The sequence below is a fragment of the Lycium barbarum genome, chromosome 6, assembly GCF_019175385.1.
Source record: "Lycium barbarum isolate Lr01 chromosome 6, ASM1917538v2, whole genome shotgun sequence".
Lineage (NCBI taxonomy): Eukaryota > Viridiplantae > Streptophyta > Magnoliopsida > Solanales > Solanaceae > Lycium > Lycium barbarum.
The window spans coordinates 21,162,634-21,182,418 of record NC_083342.1 but is presented as its reverse complement, the minus strand read 5'-3'; the positions used below and the strand labels follow the sequence as shown (position 1 = coordinate 21,182,418).

Here is a 19,785-nt window from a genome sequence, read left to right as displayed (position 1 = left end):
ATTCATAAGAGATGAGTTTGGCCTTGTGTAATATTGAGGGACAATAAGATCTTCTTGTTTCAAGTTTGAAGTTGCATGTGAAGATTAAGGATCCATGCGTTGGATGGAGAAGATAAAACAGCTGCGAAAGCATCCTAGACTGTTTCCGAGATGTTCAGACCAATATGGCCATTGGCAGTTTTCTTCAGAAAGGGATGTGGTTAGAACTCAACATCTTTTGATCTTGTTGTATCAATTGAGTATAAGCTGGGTTTGGTTTTGACACGTTAGTACCTTCGGCAGAGATAAGGCATGGTGGACATGGGTGGCTTCCATCGACATATTCATAGATGTTTTGTCCACCAAGGAAAGATGATAATTGCATGGGGCCTAAATAATACTTCCTTCATCCCAATTTAAGTGTTTTACTTTCTTTTTTAGTCTGTCCCAAAAAGAGTATTTTTTCCTATATTTAGTAAGTTGACAATTCAAACATCCTACATGACAAGTTTATAACCATAAGATTCAAAGAATATTTTAGTAAATTATACACATTTTTAATTTAGGACCACAATATTCAAAAATCTCTCTTTATTTCTTTTTCTTTTTTTTAATTTTTTTATTACATAGGGGTAGGGGTAGGGGTAGGGGAAGGGGAAATGGGGGAAGGGATTACTACATGAGGATTCGAACCCTCTCCAACGAGATGAACATTCAGGTAGCCAACCAACTGAGCTACTAGATCCATACCTCTCTTTATTTCTTAAATTTCGTGCCAAGTCAAACTAAGACATTTCAATTGGGTCGGAGGGAGTAGTAATTTGTAGCTGTCAATTTGTTGGAGATGAAGTGATGCACATGGTTAAGTATTGAAGGCGAGGAAGAAGAGAGGGAATTTTTGAAGTTTCAAAAGAAGCAAAGGAAGCACAAATAGGTATAGACAAAGAACCACACAGCAGTGAGGTTTTTTTATTCATTCATTACGTGTACACAACCTGTTGTCCACGATAAAACACGTATTAGGACAAATACAATCAAACTGCACGTATTGTGTTATTGTAAATGAAGTTATAAAGACATCCTTCTTTTCATTGATGAAGAAGAAACATCTACTACAAGGACATTAACTATTTTTGTTACATCCTTTCACACACACAGTGTGTGTGTGTAAAGCTTACACCTTATAAAGGGTAACAGGATATCCATCTGTTGGGATGGGTACTAGGAAAAAAGGCCACAATATCTTTTCTGAAGGAACCTTAGCTTCCCACCTAAATTTTTTGAGTACATGATGAAGGAAAACAAGAATCAATATTCTTGCAAACTCTTTTCCAGGGCACATTTTATGTCCTCCACCAAATGGAACTGATGTGTAAGGAACTAGTCCATTTCCTTCAAATCTTCGAGGATCAAACTTTGTAGGGTTTGGAAAGTATTCACCATTCTTCTGTGTAGCTCCAAAACTCAAATATATCTGCAAATTTAATTTGATAGCATACTTAGATCAAGCAAAGAATACTCAGAAATGTCAAAAAGAAAAAACGAGTTACTGAAATGGGATTTTAAAACTTCAGTATATATTATATTCATCACATTGAGTCATGTATTGACTAATTATTCATAGTTATAGAAAGATTTTTATGATAAGCGTTAATTGATTATCTAATAAACATATATAGCTAACATACAACAACAACAACAAGAAGCCCAGTATAATCCCACCATGTGGGGTCTGGGGAGGGTAGAGTGTACGCAGACCTAACCCTCACCTTGAAAGGTAGGGCGGCTGTTTCCGAAAGACCCTCGGCTCATATATAGCTAACATGTGTATATATATATTAAACTATCAGTAAATCTCTGTAATACGTAATACGTATTACAAGTTGAAATCTTCTCCGTCTCTAAATATAAATCTTAGCATTCGACAAAATTGGTGAATAAACTATGATGCTTCCTTTAGATTTCTAGATTCTTGAGTACGAGTTATAATCTTTTTATATGGTATGAACAATCCTCAATTCACGAGCTACGTAGTTTTTTTTGTATTAAGATACGCCTTTTGTATTAAGATTTGAAACTTATGGGTTCAGGATTCTAGCCCTTTTAGGTTACTGAGTTCTAGGTTAATAATTTGTACATATGAAATGATTTTTTAAGACAAATACAATATTTGGATGAAGGTTATTGGGTTCCGTCGAACCTATACCTTGGTATCTAGCTCTGCCCCTAACGATGAAGTAATCTATTACTTACTGCATAACAAAAATCACAGTATCCATTTAATTACATGCATTTTAATTAGAAGGTCGAAATGTACCTTCCATCCTTTTGGTATGAGGAAGCCATCATAAGTGATGTCGTCCTCTATGACTTCTCTGAAAGTACCTTGCAGAACTGGTGTGTCTCTTAATACTTCATTCACAAAGTTCCAAGTTTTCTTCATTTTCTGAATGTCATCCCAACATAGCACTTTCCTTGGCATCATATTCCTTGAAATCTCATTGTGCTCTGCATTGTAAAAGGTATTATAGATAATTATACCTAATAAATACGTGAAAGCGTTTAACATATACACCGACAGTGCAAGGAAAATATTAACTATCAGATCATCAAAAAGATAACTACAAATAACCTTCTATAAATAGTGGAATTTGTAATATTGGAAATAAGGGAGGTTTTATGCTATAACAAGTAAAAATAACATGATAGTGTAATATTTTGTTACACACTAAAATTAAGTTGACTTACAATAACATAAAACGCTCTACGTAATAAGTATAATATGATAAATAGAAAAATAAAAAAGCTGATACTAATGATGTAATAATTATTTATATTATCTGTGTATATAATCTATACCCCTAGTAAAATAAGATACATAACCTTCTAAAACACATTAATTGCACTATAGCAGTGTAAATTTTTGGTTAATTGTTAGTTGATGATGTAAGAACTCAAACACGCAAAAAAGGTTCATCTAGAAGATTAACTAACTAATAATCTGATTTATTGAACACCTTACATTTATTGAAAATCTGCCTATTGAACACTTTTTCTATAGCTGTCCAAAGCATGTAATTCCGTGCATGAGGTTCACACCTAAAAGACACCAATCACCGTCTATCCCATTCACATTGTCCCCACCCAAAAAATTAAAGTTTTTCTTCGATGACACTTCCAGTTATCCTGACGCAAGAAGGAAGAGGAAGGGTATGTAAATGTAGTGGTGCATGCAACGTTCATTCACCATATTATCTGAACCTAGAACTTTCTGTTAGGATTTGAATTTCAAATCCGACCTTTGTAAGCAAGTTTCCAGGAAAGATTGGAGGGTCACAACTGGACCACTTAAATATCAACCTCCTTAGACAGAACCTACTTACGCCGTGATGTAAACGAAGAATAAATAGCACACACAGATTTATAGTGGTTCACCCTCAATGTGAGAGCTACGTCCACGTTGCTGCTGCAGATCTTATTAAAGAAGAAATATTACAAGTGTTTACAACACTCAACCTCACAACCCCAATCCCAATTACACTCAAGAATTTTACCACAGAAAATTCTCTCAAAGACCTTCTCTTACTTAGGCCTTTCACTAAGAGTATTCTCTTAGATTTTTTTCTCTCTTTGGGATGTGTTTAGAAAATGATCTTGATGATATCTTACAAATGAACCATAAGCTACCTATTTATAGGAATGAATTTCCTATGATGAGGTAAGCGCTTACATCACGACTATCATGAGGTAAACGCTTACATCACGACTAAGATGAGGTAAGCGCTTACATCACGACTATGTGAGACCCAACAAATCTCCCACTTGAAGACTAATTTTAATTTGTCTTCACACTTTGATCGATGCAGCAGCTCTTTCCTAGTTTCATACTTCGTGCAGGCCAACTGAAGCTGAGCATAACTTCAGTTTGTCTATCGTCACTGCCTTTGTCAGCATGTCTGCTGGATTCTGACTCCCTGCGATTTTCTCAAGCACTAGCGCTCCATCTTCCAAAGCTGATCTAATGAAATGGTACCGGAGTTGTATGTGCTTCGTTCGAGCATGGTAGACCGGGTTCTTTGCCAAATGAATGGCGCTTTGGCTATCACAATATAGCACACTTCCCTCGTGGTCCTGATCCAATTCCCGCAGAAAAGATTGTAGCCACATCATTTCCTTTGTGGCCTCCGTCACAGCAACGTACTCAGCCTCACAACTAGAGAGAGCTACTATCTTTTGCAACTTGGAAACCCAAGAGATTGCAGTACCTCCGAATGTGTAAACATACCCGGATGTGCTCTTTCTGCTATCAATATCACCACCGTTGTCAGCATCAACATACCCTTGCAATCCTGTTTCTGATTTTTGAAGATACAGAGCTGAACTCGAGCTGCCTTTCAGATATCTGAATATCCACTTCACAGCCTCCCAGTGTTGCTTTCCCGGATTGCTCATAAATCGGCTGACAACTCCCACTGCATGTGCAATGTCTGGCCTTGTACATATCATTGCATACATAAGACTACCGATTGCATATGCATAAGGTATCTTGTCCATTTGCTTCTTCTCATCCTCGGTTGTCGGCGATTGATCCTTTGACAACCGAAAGTGTCCAGCCAAGGGAGTGCTGACTGGCTTGGCATCATTCATGTTGAACCTTTTGATAACTTTCCTCACATATTCTTCTTGTGAGAGTTTGATGCCCTCCTTGCTTTGGTCGATTCTCATCCCAAGGATTTTTTTTTGCAGCTCCCAAATCCTTCATTGCAAACTCTTCCGATAACCCCTTTTTCAACCAATCAATCTCATGTAGGTTTGCTCCTATGATTAGCATGTCGTCGACATAGAGTAGCAGTATCATGTACGAGTCTTCAAATTTTTTTAAGTAACAGCAGTGATCTGCCTCGCACCTTGAAAAATCAGCTTTCTTCATAAAGTTGTCAAACTTTAAATACCACTGTCTTGGAGCCTGTTTTAGTCCGTACAGACTCTTTTGAAGTTTGCACACCAGATTCTCCTTTCCTTTGACTTTGAATCCCTCCGGCTGTCGCATGTAGATTTCCTCGTCTAGATCACCGTGAAGAAATGCAGTTTTCACGTCCATCTGTTGCAGATGTAGATTTTCCTTTGCTACCAGTCCAAGAACAATTCTGATAGTCACCATCTTGACTACGGGAGAGAATATCTCCGTATAGTCGATGCCTTCTTTCTGTTGAAATCCCTTTGCAACCAGCCTTGCTTTATAACGCTTGCTTCCATTGGGTTCTTCCTTTATCCGATAAACCCATTTGTTTTGCAATGCCTTCTTATCCTTTGGCAACTCGGCTAACTCCCATGTATGATTTGCCGATAGTGAATCCATCTCATCTTTCATTGCCAGCTCCCACTTAGTCGATTCATCGACTTGCATTGCTTCTTCATAACATTCCGGCACCCCTCTATCAGTGAGTAGAATGTAGTTGAGGGATGGAGAGTACCTGTGAATCGTCTTCCTGATTCTGGATGATCTACGCAGTTCTGTGATTGGCGTCTGTTGATTTGTTTCAGAATCAGCACTTTCATCAGCACCTTCTCGGATTGTTTGTTCCTCTGCCTCGGTTGTACCTAGTTGCGGCTCAGGTGTCGGAAAGTCCCTCAAATCCACTATTTCAGATTCCTTGTCCTGACATTCTGAATTTTTTTGCAACTTGTCTTTGTATAGCACCTCTTCGTTGAAGACAACATTCCTGCTTCGGATGATCTTCCGATTTTGTTCATCCCAAAATCGGTAACCAAGCTCGGTGTCACCATAGCCAATAAAGTAACACTTCTTTGATTTTGGATCAAGCTTGCTTCTAGCTGTATCATCATTATGAACATATGATAAGCAGCCGAACACTTTAAAAAATGAAAGGTTTACCTTCTTGCCACTCCAGACTTCTTTTGGAATTCTGAAATCCAAGGGAACTGACGGTCCTCGGTTAATTAAGAAGGCCGCGGTATTGACTGCATCTGCCCAGAATGTCTTGGGCAGTCCAGAGTGTATTCTCATACTCCAAGCACGCTCGTTCAACGTTCGGTTCATTCTTTCGGCTACTCCATTTTGTTGCGGCGTTCCAGGAATAGTCTTCATCATCTTGATCCCATTATCGGCACAGTACCGTTTGAAATCACCATCAGTGTATTCTCCGCCGTTGTCGGACCTCAAACACTTCAACTTGAGGTTTGTTTCATTCTCGACCATGGCTTTCCATCTTTTGAATACACTAAATACATCGGATTTATTTTTCATAAAATAAACCCATACCTTCCTGGTTGAATCATCAATGAAGGTCACGTAGTAGTGTGATCCTCCAAGAGAGGGGACAGTGGTAGGTCCCCACACGTCTGTGTGCACCAATTCCAGCTTCTCGACCTTCAACTACCTGCCTGCATTTGAGAAGCTTACTCGCTTTTGTTTTCCGAGAATGCAGCTCTCACACGTATGAAGGTCTACCGTCTTCAGCTCCGGAATTAAGCCATTTGTCACCAACAGCTTTATCCCCTTCTGGCTGATATGTCCCAACCGACAATGCCACAAATCTGTCTTCTTTGTGTTGTCAACCACAGCAACAGTATCACGATAGCTAGCCGTCATGTAGAGAGTGCCAATCTTCTTTCCTCGGCCAACTACCATAGCACCTTTCGCCACCTTCCAAGACCCATTACCAAAGTTGAGATCATATCCCTCATCATCAAGCTGACCTACTGAGATCAGGTTTCGCATCAGCTTTGGAACATGTCTAACTTTTGTAATCTTCCACGAGGATCCATTTGATATCTTCAAATTAATGTCTCCCGTGCCAACAACGTCTAGCGGCTCTCCATCGGCTAAATAAACTTTGCCGAGATTCCCAGCCACATAGTTTGTCATTATATCATGATGTGGGGTGGTATGAAAGGACACTCCTGAGTCAAGCACCCAAGAGTCTATCGGGCTGTCAACCAATAGCAACAACGCATCGCCAATGTCTTTCGTAGCAGCGTTGATTCCAGCCCCCTTGTTGTCCTCCTTCTTTGGCGCCCTGCAGTTCTTCTTGAAGTGACCTGGTTTTCCACAGTTCCAACACTCATGTGTTCGTCCTGGTCTGGATTGACCCCTGCCATTCCTTGACTTCGATCTGCCCCTATTTCGGTTGTTGTTTCTGTCATAATTTCTGCTTCTGTTTTCAACATTAAAAGCAGAACTCGTCGATGCCTCTCCAGAATCTGTCCTGCGCACCTCCTCAGCAAGGATACGATCCCTAACATCGTTGAACTTTAGTTTGTCACTGCCGACAGAATTACTAACCGCTGCTCTCATTGGCTCCCAGCTATTTGGTAGGGATGCCAACAAAATTAGAGCTTGCACTTCATCATCGAAGTCAATTTTTACCGATGACAATTGATTTACAATGGTATTGAATTCATTTACGTGTGCAGCAACATGAGCATTTTCCATCATCTTTAGATGAAATAGTTTCTTCATGAGAAATACCTTATTATTTGCCGAAGGTTTCTCATACATGTCAGACAATACCTTCATCATATCTGCGGTGGTCTTCTCCTTTGCCACATTGTGAGCAACGTTCTTTGACAGCGTCAGCCGAATGACTCCCAGAACTTGTCTGTCGAGGAGCAATCTGCTTGCTTCATCTCCTCTGGTTTCGGACTCAGAGGTTCATGAAGTTTTCTGCCATATAAATAATCTTCAATTTGCATTCTCCAGAATGCAAAATCTGTACCATCGAATTTACCGATGCCGTGCGTCGTACCATCTTCGCCTCCCATCGTTTCTAAATCACAACACAACCTGTTGCTCTGATACCAGTTGTTAGGATTTGAATCCCAAATCCGACCTTTGTAAGCAGGTTCCCAGGAAAGATTGGAGGGTCACAACTGGACCACTTAAATACCAACCTCCTTAGACAGAACCTACTTACGTCGTGATGTAAACGAAGAATAAATAGCACGCACAGATTTATAGTGGTTCACCCTCAATGTGAGAGCTACGTCCACATTGCTGCTGCAGATCTTATTAAAGAAGAAATATTACAAGTGTTTACAACACTCAACCTCACAACCCCAATCCCAATTACACTCAAGAATTTTACCACAGAAAATTCTCTCAAAGACCTTCTCTTACTTAGGCCTTTCACTAAGAGTATTTCTCTTAGATTTTTTTTCTCTTTGGGATGTGTTTAGCAAATGATCTTGATGATATCTTACAAATGAACCATAAGCTACCTATTTATAGGAATGAATTTCCTATGATGAGGTAAGCGCTTACATCACGACTATCATGAGGTAAGCGCTTACATCACGACTAAGATGAGGTAAGCGCTTACATCACGACTATGTGAGACCCAACACTTTCGATGCGTAATATAAATTTATGTATCCTTTGAATGGTGATAGAGAGAGAGGAAGAAATGTAAGGAGGAGGAAGGAGAAGAGAAAGGGTTGATTTGGTGGTGCAATGATGGCGAGAAGAGACAAGTAAAGAGGGACGGGGTGCAGGTATGGCGTCGACAAGGTGGTGGAGAGAGAAAGAATGGGAAGAGAAAGGGGAAGGGAAAGCAGCCAAAAGGGTGGATGGTGGTGGTGGTCGGAAGAGAGAAGGAATAAGGTGGATTGTGGTGGAGGCGGTCAATCCTAAAAACTTATTGTTTTTCAGCTTGTAAACACTTTTTAGTTTTAGCAAGATATTTACTATTTTATTTTTAATATATTTTTTTTAATTCTCAAAATGTCTTTTTCAAAACTAAATAACTAACTTCCTCTCCATTCCATATCCATCGTTCATCCTTCTCGTTGTAAAGATACTTTAAAATTTATAATTTCTTATAAAAACAAATAAGGATATTTTAGTCATTTTATCAAAAGAGCAGCTTATCAACATTATTTACCAAATACATCACCTGATTATTATTAGTTTCAACACTTTTATCTAAACACATAACTGCTTATTTATAAAATTAATTTCAACACTTAAAAGTACTAAGTCCTTATTAACACATAATACTTATCAGCTAATCTATACGCGCCGGAAGAAAGAGAACAAAAATTTTAATATATATTATGGCCTCTCACGCTCTCAAAATAAGTGTGGTGCATGCACTATATCATGTTAGCAATATGCGTTCAATAAACACACTTATAGCCAGTGGCGGATTCAGGATTTTCATTCAGGGTGTTCGGGAAAAAAAAGAAGCTAAATATGCACTGTAATTTTTTGCCGAGGGTGTTCAAAAGTTAATATATACACATAAATACAGAAAATTTATCCTATATATACACTGTAATTTTTTGTCGAGGGTGCACGTACATCCGACCCTGCTTTGTACGTCTGCTTATAGCATAAATCAAATGTTCAATAGGTCAAAACACCTTAATAAGGTGTTTAGATTAAAAAAAATGGATAAACCAAATGCCAAAGGTCTGGGACCAACGGTTCTTCAACTCAACTCTCCTATTTTTGCTTAACTAATGGTAATAAATGGTGCAAGTTTTTATTTTGAAGTGAAAGAAATACCTTCCATTATTTCATTGAAGAACTCATGCTTCTCTTTAAGGTACTTCATGGTCAAAGTAATAGTTGTAGAAGTAGTATGGTAACTACCAATGATAAAGCCAAACACTTTATCAGTCATTTCAACCTCTGTCATGTACTTTCCATTTTCATCTTGTTCAGTGATCACTTGTGTTAACACATCAACTTTTGACAAATCTGGATTCTCTAGGAATTCAACTCTTCTTTCTTTAATAATAGCCTTCATTTCTTTCCTTAATTCATTCCCAGCTTTCATTGCCTTATAAAATGTTGTACCAGGAAAGTTGATGTCCACTACCAAAAGACCTTGGGTAAAAACATTGAATTTTTCATAAAATTTCAAGATTTTATCCGAGTCTTCGATGCCCATAAATACTTGAAGAGAAAGGGAGAAAGTGAATAACTTCATTAGATCATACACTATCACTTCATCCTTCCCCTTCCAATGATTTTCCAAGTGTAAATGTGACATAGAGTCCATAGTACTAATGAGTTTGTCTACATTTTGTGAGTTCAAGAAATAGCTCATAACATTTTGTGCCCTTTTCGTGTCATGTTCTATAGGGACAAATGATGTAGAAGGGAAAAGTTTTTGAACAGAATTAGGTCTCCAACCAATGAGAAGATTATTGCCTCTGGTGAATATGAATTTGTTAGCTGCTGGACCTGAAAAAATAGCAAATTTTTGGCCAAACAAAGAGGTTTTGAATACATTTGAGTTGTATTTCTTGGTTCTTTCTTTAACAAACTCGTGCACCAATCCATAGTGAAGTGCTTTAAGGAATTGGATGGTTTCTCCAATAATAGGCCAACCAAAAGTACCTGGAGCTAAAGGGATTTTTTCTTTAGGTTTGGCAAAGAAATATTTGAACAAAAAATTGATGATAATCATAGCAAGCAAGGTTGCAAAAGAGAGGAGGAAGAGGTCCATTTTGTGTATGAGGTTTTTTCTTATGTACGTGATATTCAAGTATACCACTCGATATATATATATATACTGCTACTTTTACTAAAAGTGAGAAGCCACAAAGTTAAAAGTTGATTTGCTATAATGAGCATATAAAGTTGAATGACATTTTTATGGGTGAAAATCAGGGTGAAATGATTTTCACCCCCTAACTTTGCTTTAAAAATCAAACTCCCCCCTCAACTTTGAACAATAGACATTCTCCCCCCTTTATCCAATGCAATGACTATTTCATCCTTGTTTTTTTCAATCCTCCATTTATGTAATACATTTTTATATTATAATATAATATTTATATTTCAATCTAGATATTTATAGATTCTTATTTAAGTTTATTAATATTACAAGTAGAATAATACTTTTACGAATTTGTGGTAAAATCTAATGCTATTTTTTATGATTGCTATTTCAATATTGTATGCACAAGCATGTGTGTATATATATTTATATATGTGTGTGTATATTTAAGTCTCTTATTATCTATTGTTTATATAAATAAACAAATGGTTGTTAACATCTAACTTTTGACCTCCTGTAATTTATTTTTTAATTTTCTAGGGTCCTTGGATATTAAACAGAGTGAAATATGTATTTTCTACAAGTCAAAATGATTTTATAAAATTATTCGGATAATATTTCGCCATTTCATTTGGAAAAATAATTTCTATAATGTCATAAATCATTTGAAAATTAATATATTTTTATAATAATTATGAGACATTTGCTAAGATCAATCAAGAGAATGATTTAAAACAATTATTTATTTGGTTGTTAAAATCAATTAACAGGCATTTTTACTCTGTTTAATTCAAGATATCTGACTAATTAAATCAATAATCATTTTACTCCTCAAACTCTAATTCCTACATGATCAATTTACATTTTTGTGATTTTTTTAAAATATAATCATGATTAATCAGATGTTTAATTGTGGTTATATTTTAAAGTTACTTATTATGTGTTTAGGTATGGCTACAATCGAAATAATCAATTGATTAGTCAATTAAGGCTCTATTTGAAATAGCCAATTTCATGGCCTAATTCAAATTAAGGCTATATTCGCAAAATCGAGTCTATCTATGCAATCTGCCATATTCTAAACTAAATGATTAATTTATTAAGTTATGGCTATATTTGAAACGATTTAACTAATAAGATTTTATTTTTGGATATTTAATAAAATTGCGTATTTTTCCCAATATACATATATACATAAATATACGCGAATATACACGTATATCCGCGGAAATCGTATATATATGTGTGTGTGTATATAGCATTTGGGCCGCCCTTTAATTTTTAAAAGATCGGCCGAGCCCGGTCCAACAAAGACCGCGACCCAGCCCAACGGAAGCAAGTATAATGTCACGACCCAACCCCGTAGGCCGCGACTAGTGCCCGACATGGACACTCGTACATACTTACTAACCAAATTTCGCTCGCGTTTACATATTATGAATCTCGCGCATACAAAATCATATACGTATCATTTAAATCGCTACTTATATTATAACACATAAATCGATCAAGTTAACGTAGTGTAAGGGAAAACCGGACACAAGCCAAACAGACATCACTGAGCAAACACGACCCATGACCCACATACATGTCTACAGGCCTCTAATACAGACAACAGAATCATATGACGGGACAGGGCCCCGCCGTACCCCAAAATAATCATAAACACAAAGATATGTACAACTGAAAGATCTGTACCAAAAGTATGGGCTCCGGAACAAAGGAGCACTTCAAAACAGCAGAATGTGCACCCTAAACTGGCGGATCACCTCGATATACGTCTGTACCTGCGGGCATGAAACGCAAGCCCCGAAGAAAGGGGGTCAGTACGGAATATGTACTGAGTATGTAAGGCATGGAATACAGAAAACAGAACCATAACCGGAACAATGGTACAAAAGTAAATACATTTATATTATCCAGATTATCAAAGCGCTATTTCCCAATCACAAGTCATGTATGCAGATGTCATATGTCAGAAAAGTGCAGACTCAGGATATCAGAATAATTGTTTCCCCAAATACAGATCATATAAGCCGAAGTCGTATGTCAGAAGAAGTACGGATCCAGAATGTCAGAATGCTTGTTTTCCAGACACCGATCATGTATACCGATATCATAGGTCAGAAGAAGTACAGAGGGTACAAAATGCAAAAGAGCTTACTTTCCAAACACAAACCGTGCATATCAAAATCATATATCGTATATGTGCGTATAACAGATCCCAGCCCTTTCGTGAGGGACGCGGTGGACAGAATCATATAGCAGATCCCGGCCCTTAGTAAGGGATGCGGTGGACAGAATCGTCAGATGCCAAAGACAGATATCATATATGCATATAACAGATCCCGGCCCTTTAGTAAGGGGGCGCGGTGAACAGAATTATTAATGCATGTCAGAATCATATATCATATATGCAGATAACAGATCCCGACCCTCTATTGCGGAACGCGGTGAACAGAATCATCATATGCCATCCTGGCCGCCATCCCCATATCGTCGCATACAGATACACATATAACAGAACCCGGTCCGCAAGGGAGAGGGACGCGGTGAACAATGCAGAGGAAGATGCACGATAACATAACAGAACCTGGCCCGGGCGCAATGAATAACATACTGAGGCTTGCACGAACAGAGCAGTGAGAAACCATATATCCATATATCCAGACTCGAGAGATACGAACACTCACCGACATTTGAAGATCATATACATGTTTCGAGTCGATCGGAGTTAATATGTGATAGTTACGAACATTTTTACCACAGAACTTTTACAAACATTTCAAAGCAGATCCGAGATCTCTTACAAAAGTTAGGGACATCAAAACTTACAGAGTGCTTCAGAAGTCACAGATACGTATCGAAACCATGTGTCGATGGACAAGTATATTTACCGACACCCGAAGGCTCAGAAACGAATTTCGGGTCAATCCGACTTAGTATGAGAAAGTTACGAGCGTTTGAAGTACAAAACGCTCTACAAGTGTCTCAGAAGCTATTTTTGGAAAACCAAAGCCATAGTCATATCAAGTATCGTTCGGCTATCGAATGATCAAATCAAATGTAGCCTTTAGAATTATACGTACCTATCGAAGTGTCTCAAAGACTTAACGAAATAATCAGACGTGTTATCATTTGAACATCAAAACATAAGCCATATCACTTATCTTTCGAATACCGACTCGGGAACACATCAAATAAGCAAATCCCGAGACTCAATGAATAAATACATATACCGGTATCAGAAGGCCCAGAAACAATTATCGGGTCAATCGAGATTAGTATACGAAAGTTACAAGCTTTTGAAGTACGAAACCTTCTAAAAATATTTCATAAGCCATATTTGGAAATTCAAGTAACAAACATATTAAGTAACTTTACAATATCATTATGGATCAAACCAAATGGATACTTTAGAATCATGTGTACATTTCGAAATATTTATCAAAAACTTAAGTCATATCGATTTGCTTTCGAACAACGTTCGGAAATATACCAACTAGAACCTTCGAACATCATATATACATATCAAACCATATGGAATACTTATGGAAATCAAAGACATTGGCCATCCTAGTGGCTCTAGGAGTAGAATTTTCTTTAGAATTATACATATACGTTATTTGTTCGTTCCAACAGATCATGCCAAAGAAAGAAAGGTAAGCCTTACATACCTTGCCCGCTTCCTACGCAAATCCGAATTTAAGTCTTTGACTTCGCAAGATCTAAATCAATATTCACACATACCAAACATTAGCCATCAACACTTAGAGTCCAATTCAAGACCATCACTTAATCTACAGAAATTTCGGCAGCATTTCCCCTGTAAATGCGCCATCCCCGAGAATTCAACTCGGCCAAAAATACAACAACAAATCCGAGAAGTTTAACTCGGCCACAATATCAACAACAATACCAACAATTATTCTAACAATATCTACCATCGATTCAAAACGCATACTAGCATTAGCAACTTCGTTCTTCAACTTCAACGGCGTCTCAATTATATTCAATCCATATTCGATCACACATTCAAGTACTAATCCAAGATCATTCAACACAATTCAAAAGCATTTTAAACAATCTACAAAATATTCAACAACCCCACCAACACCATAATCCACTTGAAATCTCCATAAATGCAACGAAACTACGACGACACATTTTTCTTCTTTCAAATTCATCAACAACAACCACAATTCCACTTTAGCAACTCCATTTCCATAATTACATAAATCTATAATAAAATCACAAAAAATTTCCTACAACAACTTAACAACCAATTTTCATGCCAACTTGAACTAGTATTCTTCCATTTACATCACAAGGCCACCACAACACAATTAACATAATAAAAAAAAAAATTGTTCATCCCTCTCCATCCACAACAATATTCGGCCACACACACACATATCCATAACACATAATTTTCATACTTTACATTCATTTCCATATACTACAACATATATATAAAATTCTTCCAAGATAAAAAGAGTAGAATCTTTACCTTTTTCCAATTTTTTTCCGCTTGCTAAAAAAAGTACTTTCTTGCCTCAAAATTTATATCACGTTGAAGAGGGTCTCGAGCTTAGTAGGAATACTAGAAAATTATGATTTTTGGATCAAAGATGGAAGGCCTCCAATTTTTCTTTCTTTCTTTCTCTAAGGCCGAACCCCTCTTTTTTTTTTCTCTCAATTTTTTTGTTCTCTTAGTTGTTCTTGAAACTTCTTCAAAATGAAGACTTGGTGGTCCCTTTTTATTATGTAATACATGGATTTAATTTGTTATGGGCTTGGGCCATTTTTAAATGGCCATGCCCAGCCACCCTAACTTTTGGGCCTCTCTTTTCTCTTTTTTTTTTTATTTTTCTAGCCCAATTAGTTATAGGTCCTATTTTGTAATTCCCGAAACTAATTTTCAAAATTCCCAATTTTTCCCTTGGCCTTCCTCCATATTTCCACATCAACACTTCATGAACAACACGTATATATTGAATAAAAATCAAATATGACCTTATTTCTTACAAGTCAAAATTATTTCGAATTTTCCGTATATGCAAAAATACGGGATATAACATATAAGAACATAAGTCTCAGCCAAACATGACCCTTAAAGGGGGAATTTGCCTTCTTAAGGGTTTCAGACGAAACCATAGCGCCGCCACCCTATCCCTTCTCCCCTCACACGTCACGATTGCCGGAAATGGCAACATTTCAGGCGTGTCAGTTGCGTTATGGCCAAAACGAGTAGCATTAAATGAAAACTCGTCTCTCTCCACCTATTCTCACCAAACGCTTCCTTAAAAGGTAAAATCTACACCTCTCTCTCTCTCTCTCTCTCTTGCTTTTCCATAGTTTACGTTGATACAAGTACAAATTGAATTAATTAGCTTTGTTTCGACCTGGACAAATCTTTGAATCTCATTGTTTCTTCAAGAACTGACCGGATCTAGGATGAATAGGCTAAAATATAGCCCTTCATCGCTATTTCGCGTTAATCTGAGTCGTTCACTTTAAACTCAAGCATAATTTTCAGAAAAAAGGACTTGTCCCATATCGATTGGGGATTAGGGTTTCCATCTTTTGAGGTTCTATAAATAGAAACCTCAATTTCAAAAAAAAAAAAAAAAAAAAAAAAAGAAGAAAGAGCTAGACTTTGAGCATTAGGACTCAAGATCAGGGTTTCAGTTAAAATTTTGGACTTGACTTTTAAAGTCGAGTCTCTAGTTTCAATAGTTTAATTCCTTGTTTTATTTTTATTTTTGGTGGTTTAGTTCGAGATTGGAAGCACAAAGGCTCTAAATCCATTCTTGTCTAGGTTGTGCAACAAAAAGGTAATTACTTATCATTTTATTGCTTTCTTTTACTGAGTTTGGATATTAATGTTAGTTATGTGATATTATGTTTAGATGGTGGTTTTCTTGTCATATTGTTAGCTTAAATATTAGCTCATTAGCTTTATGATTCTACTCAGACTAGGCTGTTGTTAATAATTCTTTGTTTGTTGTTTAGCCATCTAGATCATTGATGTACTTGTGCACTTTGTTTTGAATCTTAAATGATCTTTGTGGTCTAATCTAAATAGCGATTTGTTGTGTGTAGGTTTAACTGAGCCTTGATATTTGATCACATTAATTAAAAGAAGCTTGGAACAATAAAAGGTTCAGTACAAGCTTAAAACTGGAAGTGGTAAAATGACTATATTTGCTTCTATCTGTTAAATGGTCATGCTAGCCTATTAACAAGGAAAAGTGAAATAACAACATCACTCCACTATCTTAAGTACATAGTTTAACAAGTTCAAATTGTGATATTTTTTAGTTTGAAATAGGGAGTTGGTCTGACTACTTAATGGCAGCTAAATCCTTTCTTCAAGAACTGTTAACCTGAGTACTGCTTCTTGATGAACCTGCTTTGGTGTGGCTTGTCTCACAACCTTGTGTCTTTGAAATTTATCCATGATTGAAGTCCTAAAGAAGTTCATTTAGTTCGAAACTAAAAAGGGCAACCATAGGATTCAAATCTGATCTCTGACTGCTAAAATTGGTCTAAACGATTTTGATTAATCAATGAGGCAAACTACAGAAGTCTTGTGACACTCCATGTGATCTAAAACTAGGGTTCTATGATGTCAAGGTCCCTTATTAATAGCTTTAAGCAATGCAGTTAAAGGCCAAGATAGACTATGGTAAGATATTGGAATGACATTGTGCTAATGATGTCTATTGATACTAATCACATAATCTTAAAAGGATCAGAAGATGTAAAAAGGGAAAATAAAGAGGTCTTAATTGTATTAACTGCTCTCAGTTTAAAATACAGGCATATAGATTATCCACACAATGCTGAAGCTAATTGATTTAATATCTTCTTTTATGTAAAACTAAGTACATTTTGGGGAGTGGAAAATGCTTTGGCCCCTGTGTATAAGTTGGTTTTACCTGAACATATAAATGTCTTGTCTTAAAATAGATCATCTAGATGTTGAGATTGGGTATGTTTGGAGCATGGTTTGACCTTAGATGCCCTCACTTAGCTATAGTAGGACAATACATGTGCCAGCTAGCATTCTTCTTAATAGTTTGAAACTGGAGCTTCTTACATAGCTTTAACTACTTTATGAAACTTAATCTATTAGCTTTAAGAATAAAAGAGGGAAAAAAGGGGGGACATGATGAAAAGCTTGGGTTTGAATCTGTCTAGTAAGTTGTTTGTGCAATTGTTTAGAATTATAGCTTAGTGTGGAATATGAAATGCCATGGTTTAAAATGAGAATAGCAGAGGTGTTTGGCCTTTCTCGAGACTTGAAGTGTTATCCCTGACCTTGTCTTTCTCTGATGAGTGTAAGTTAGTTTGAAGCAAGCATACGTTTAGCCTGATGAGGGCCTGCTATAGCGTAAAGAGATTTAAGATTGCTTTATGATCAGAACTCTAGGCTAAATAATTGAAAATACTCATCTGAGTTCAGATTAGTCAAGTGTTTGGTTGGGAATTGATTCAATGATGATGTTTGTGGGGTCATAAGTGTTCCTGGGCAAGTTATGAACCACTTGACAATAGAGGAGCCTTTTAAAGGCATCTTAAAGAGAGGATTGGGAAGAACTAAGTCCAACTTGGTTCATAGTACCTTCCTCCAAATAAGAGGTGACATGGCATACTCTATAAGTCTATGGGGTGTATGTCTACCACAAGAATACATAACTCTACAATCCTATCATTGATTCAAAGGGCAAGAGATAAAACTGAACCTGACTTGTGTAAAAAGGATTGTGTAACTAAGCCTGGCGTTCTTCTCTTCTAAAACGGGTTCAGTTATTGCCTGACTTATGGAGTCTTAAAAGAATACTGGTAAGAGGTGATAGAAGTGAACCTGTTCAAATCTAAAATGGACACTAAGTCCTGAAATGGTTGATTCTTTGAACCTTACGTTTTATGTCCCTTCTCTAAATCTAATAAGCAAATAATGCATTTAACCTGTTAAGGAACCATGGCATGTGTTTCTGTGCTCTCTTCACATACCCCTATCCTATTTAATTGGGTTGTTGAAGGACAAATGACCATCTGTGGACTACCCTTATCTGTCCAAACTTTGCCAAATCTTATAACTGTTGGATTCTTGTATACATTGCCTAAAGATATTAAGTCTCATGATCAAACATCTATGACCCTGCACACCGATTCTATGTTTATGATAAGTATTATTGTAAAGATGTGTTTGGAGTCTGTTGGTGGCCTGAGTTAATCTGTGTGATGCCTGGTTGTGGTTAGTTGCCCTTCCCCAATGTTGAATTTCTGAATTAAAGTGCAGGTTTTGCCTTAGCTTAGGTCTGATTATATTGCTAAAAATTGAAAGATGACCAAAACAAGTTTAAGGGTTAGTCTAAGTTTAAGGGTAGACATATATATATATGGGTTCTGGTAAAAAAAATAGTATTAGCAAGATGTATACATATATATGTGGTATGTCGGCTGGTATACTATGTGTATGTATAAATTCGTTGGCTGCATATAGGAGTATATCAACATCGAGAGGATAGAAAGCCCATGATTAAGCTTCAATACTTAGTTGATTACGGAATAGTATGAGTTTGGGCCTGGCCCAATCTAGAATTAATGCGGGGAGCCCATGTTTATAATAGTCCAAACAAGGGAACAAATGGGATTCTCCGGTGGGCTGCCAGGCCCACTCTCTTAGCAATAGTCGCTTATATATATATATATATATATATATATATATATATGAATGCTTTTGTTTTACATGTGTATGTCATGTATGTATATACTCGTGATAAGTACAGTAATATTTTTCTAATCGGTTTCCCCTTTTCCTCCTCTCTCCTCCACTGCATGGCCATTTAGGCTGGGTTAAGCCTCTATGTTCGGCTACCACCCAACAGGCTTTTCTTTCAGCAAGACAGTCCGATGAGGGGGTGAAAGGGAAGCAAATATGCATGTGAACACGTTGAAGGCCCAACCATAGGTGAAAGGGAAGCAAATATGCATGTGAACACGTTGAAGGCCCAACCATAGGTGAAAATGGTTAACTAGGGGTTTGGTACCCCCCCCCCCCCAGCCTATGCCTCTCTTTTATGTATAATTATTTCATTCTTATTTTGTATTTGTATAGCATGTAAGAACATCATATTATATTGGAATCCTTTTGATTATGAACTAGCCGTCTTAAGGAACGGTGCATATACTGTTTAGTGGATTTTAAGTCCCCAAATGATTTATAAAACCCTGGATTAAATACAACGATTTCCAGGTTTAA

The 19,785-nt window shown here is 37.0% G+C and overlaps 1 protein-coding gene and 1 long non-coding RNA gene across 2 annotated transcripts; one reads left to right on the top strand and one right to left on the bottom strand.

Annotated features, from left to right (window-relative positions):
- Positions 1-975: 975 nt before the first annotated feature.
- On the bottom strand, positions 976-10,470 carry LOC132599628 (beta-amyrin 28-monooxygenase-like). Its single transcript, XM_060312935.1, has 3 exons — positions 9,509-10,470; positions 2,297-2,487; positions 976-1,453 (listed from the first exon to the last, which is right to left on the bottom strand). Exons 1-3 carry the CDS (start codon positions 10,455-10,457, stop codon positions 1,154-1,156), a joined length of 1,440 nt encoding a protein of 479 aa, XP_060168918.1. The 5' UTR covers positions 10,458-10,470; the 3' UTR covers positions 976-1,153.
- A 5,167-nt stretch (positions 10,471-15,637) lies between these two features.
- LOC132599627 (uncharacterized) lies at positions 15,638-19,746 on the top strand. Its single transcript, XR_009566904.1, has 3 exons — positions 15,638-15,821; positions 16,289-16,348; positions 19,374-19,746. It is a non-coding gene; the product is annotated as an uncharacterized LOC132599627 (long non-coding RNA).
- The last annotated feature ends 39 nt before the right edge of the window (positions 19,747-19,785 follow it).